Here is a 3,906-nt window from a genome sequence, read left to right on the forward strand (position 1 = left end):
GTGACCAGGTAGCCGGGCTCTGCGGAGCGGGGCGCCAGCTCCACACCAGTGGAACCATCGGTGGGGATGGTGGGGTACAGGATCTCTGGCGCGTTGTCATTTTGGTCCACCACGAACAGGTTCAGAGACACGTTGCTGCTGAGCGGAGGGTCACCGCTGTCCTGCGCTATCACTTGCAGATGCAAGTCTTGGAACTGCTCATAGTCGAAGGAACGCAGCGCATACAGAACACCAGTGTTGGAGTTGATGGAGATGTAGGAGGATATGGGTGGTCCAGGAAGGCTGTCCTCGGCCAATGAGTAAGTGACCTGGGCGTTCACTCCATAGTCGGGGTCACAGGCGGTCACGGACATTAGGGAGGCTCCTCTAGGGTTGTTCTCCACGATATAGGCGGAGTAGAAAGCGTCAGAGAAGGCGGGCGGGTTGTCGTTGGTGTCTGCTACTTTCAGTGAGATATGAGTTTCCGTGGACAGGGGCGGACTTCCTCTGTCACTGGCGGTCACCGTGATGTTGTAGCTAGGAACCTGTTCCCGGTCTAGGAGTGTGTCTGTCACTAAACTATAGTAATTTCCATAAGACTTTTCTAATGTAAATGGCAGATTCCCTCGGATGAAACAGATCACTTGTCCATTTTCCCCAGAGTCTTGATCATTTACATTTAAAAGGGCAATTAATGTCCCTCTGGGAGAGTTTTCCAGAATGGAGCTGGAGAGAGAGGTGACAACTACTTCAGGGGCATTATCATTCACATCCAATACTGTGATCAAGACTTTGGCTCGTGCAGAATACCCTGCGTTATCAACTGCTTGCACTTCCATCTCGTAGAATTCCGATTCCTCGTGGTTCAGCTCCCCTATTGTTGAAATTGTCCCTAAATTAGCATCTAGTTTGAAAATTTGGGCTGCCTTGTTGTCCACATAACGGAAGGAATACATCACTTCCGCATTGGCTCCTTCGTCAGGGTCGGTGGCACTTACCAGAAGCAGCTTAGTGCCTACGGCCACATTCTCTGGAACACTCACGCGGTACTCAGACTGAGCAAATACTGGTGCGTTGTCATTCACATCAACTACCATCACACGGATGCGCGCGGTGCCTGTGCGGACTGGGTCACCCCCGTCGGAGGCGGTGAGAACAAGGTGATGAACAGCCTTCTGCTCCCGGTCCAAGGCGCGCTCCAAAACCAATTCTGGGTACTTGTTACCATCCGCTCCGCTTTGCACGTCCAGGGAGAAGTGAGTATTACTACTGAGTCCATAGCTCTGGAGAGAGTTCTTCCCGATATCCGGATCCCAAGCGTGGGGAAGAGGGAACCGCAACCCAGTGGCTGCGTTTTCACTCACTTTTATTTCTAATTCATCTTCCCGGAAATAGGGGGCATTATCGTTAATGTCTCTCACTTCTACCACTACTCCGTATATTTTTACTTTATCCTCCAACAGAATCTCCAGATTTAATTGACACTTTAAGACGCCCATACAGAGCTCTTCCCGGTCTATCCTGCCTGCGGAGATTAGGCTGCCGCTTCGAAGGTTCAGAGCGAAAAGTTGAGTCCTACCTCTGGAGACTATACGGACTCCGCGCTCTTCTAGTTCCTGGGGCTCCAACCCCAGGTCCTTGGCGATGTTTCCCACCCTAGAGCCTTTCTCCAGCTCCTCAGGAACTGAATAGTGAATTTGGGCGCATCCGGTTTCCCACAGAATCGCCAGGAGAACTCCCAGCAGGACAAGCCCTTTGCAGTCCTGATGCAGTCGCTCAGGAATCATCGTCACTTTCCTGGAGGATATTACTTCCAATTCTTCCCTAGACCACCGAAGTCAGGACCAGTTTTCCCCGTCTTCAGAATCCAGCAGTTTCTTCAGAGTGCCGGAGATGGTTAGTTTCTATCTGGGCTGTGCTTCAGGCGCCTGCAGGGCAAGCAGGAGGCGAGCAGGATCTCTGTTTTTCTCTCCCTGATTGGTGAACAGCGGCGCTCAGAGTCCTAACCAATTACTGCACAATCTTGAACTCCAGGAAGGATTTTTGGTTTTTATACCTTAAATAGCTCCACCTACTGTTCTTCAAATAGGGATGTAAGTAGAGCCAACTAAAAAACTACAGTGTTCCTTTTAATAGAAATTTCAGTCAACTTCTTTGTATTTTTCAAAAATTTTTCATACAGAGCCGCTTTCTTGAGATTATTTTCTGTAGCTGTATTCTGTTTTTCCAATGAGCTTTTAAATGAATGTGAAGTTTCCATACAAAGTAATTTTAACCATATAATTTTAGTGCACCTAATTTGATATCACCACCCCCAAAAAACACTTATTATGGGACATCTTCCTAGGCATTTCCTATTTTGAGAAATCATATAATAGAATAAATTAAACTTTCTCACGTGGCTGTAATAGGGGGCAGATTTTTACAGATTTTTAAATATACCTAAATAGAGGAGCTATTTTAAAAGGTTGTCAATATTTAATATTTAGAAATCAAAATTTCACAACAATATGGAAATCTAAAAATAAGAAATGCAATTGTATACATTATCAGAAGCACACTGACAAGAAGTCAAGTGAGTAAGACACATTAACATTTTTAGGACAAAATTGAAGCATTTCAACTTGCATTTACTGGAAATAAGCGTAGTATCTTACAACTTACTAATACATTATATTTCAAAATCATGTTTGAGAAAATTAGCAATCCAAAGAATATTATAAGCTTACCTTTTTCTTAGTAACAAACCCAATTCCATTTACTGAAAATGACTGGTAATACATTTGAAAGCCCATCAAAATATAGGAAAAAATTCTCACTATTCTGCTTTCATGAATGTAAATGTTTGGATTCTGAGGATAAGCATATTTGACAGGCATACCACAACATATTTTAAAACTGGGAGGAAACCTACAGGTAGTTCTGATAAAAGACTGGGAATAAAATTGGCCTATTCAGTGAGATTCAAAGAATCCCTAGCAAATGTAATGGAGTATTATCAAAATATTACTCTGTCCTTTAAAAATAAAACTTGTCAGAGTGCCTGGATGGCTCAGTGAGTTAAGCATCTGCCTTCGGCTCAGGTCATGATCCCAGGGTCCTGGGATTGAGCCCTGAGTTGGGCTCCCTGATCAGCGGGGAGTCTGTTTCTCCCTTTCTTTCTGCCCTCTCCCCAGCTAGTGCTCTCTCTGTCTCTCAAATAAATAAATAAAATCTTTAAAAAATAAAACTCTTCTTGTGCATTTTCCTCTCACTTTGTAGTTATAAAGAAAAAGCCTTATATACTCAAGATATTGATGTTCTGAGAAAGAGAAACACCCACAGAAAGAAAACATTTATGCTTCAGTTACAAATATTTCTGTGGCAACAGCATCATAATACCCACTTGTCACCGTAAAGGAGATATTGTGTGTATGTGGATAAAGACTATCTCAGGTAAAATTGTCAAAATATTTCAAAATACTTGAGGGCTAATAATGAAGTTACTGGCCCACAAAGAAAGGAAAAGAAAATACTGAGAGTGGTTAAGCAAATGAAGTGATAGTAGATAGGATCTGTTTAGGACTTCTTTTGCCAAAATATTTTGAAAATTAAACCAAACCTGTTTATTGACACTCACGTGAGCAGAAGCATCAGTGTGAGAGTTTAATTGGTTATTCTCCTCAGTGAAACTTATTACCAAAGAGGCTTCATTAGAGAGTTCTTGTTGGAGGCCCATTTCTGACGTCATAGTGAGAAAATTAAGCCTTGCTTTCTGAGAATCAGAGGCAACGTACATATTGTAGGAATAAGGCAAAGTTCCCGGGTTGTAGTTGGGAGAAACCCCTGGTCCAGTCCTGTAACAGAGACCAGGCTGAAAGCAGCCCCCGGCAGCGGGGTGGGAGGAGCGTCCCAGGCGCAGGGCAACCGCCAGAATCACCGCGAGGA

At 44.0% G+C, this 3,906-nt stretch overlaps 1 protein-coding gene across 1 annotated transcript; it reads right to left on the reverse strand.

Moving 5' to 3' along the window:
* Window positions 1-5: 5 nt before the first annotated feature.
* Window positions 6-3,054, reverse strand: LOC116629729 (protocadherin gamma-A12-like; the record flags this gene model as incomplete). The annotated part of the gene is made up of 1 exon (XM_032399965.1): window positions 6-3,054. A coding segment is annotated over exon 1 (1,761 nt), but the record flags the coding sequence as incomplete, so codon positions are not given.
* Window positions 3,055-3,906: the final 852 nt, after the last annotated feature.

The sequence above is a fragment of the Phoca vitulina genome, unplaced genomic scaffold (assembly GCF_004348235.1).
Source record: "Phoca vitulina isolate PV1807 unplaced genomic scaffold, GSC_HSeal_1.0 scaffold2564, whole genome shotgun sequence".
Taxonomy (NCBI): Eukaryota; Metazoa; Chordata; class Mammalia; order Carnivora; family Phocidae; genus Phoca; species Phoca vitulina.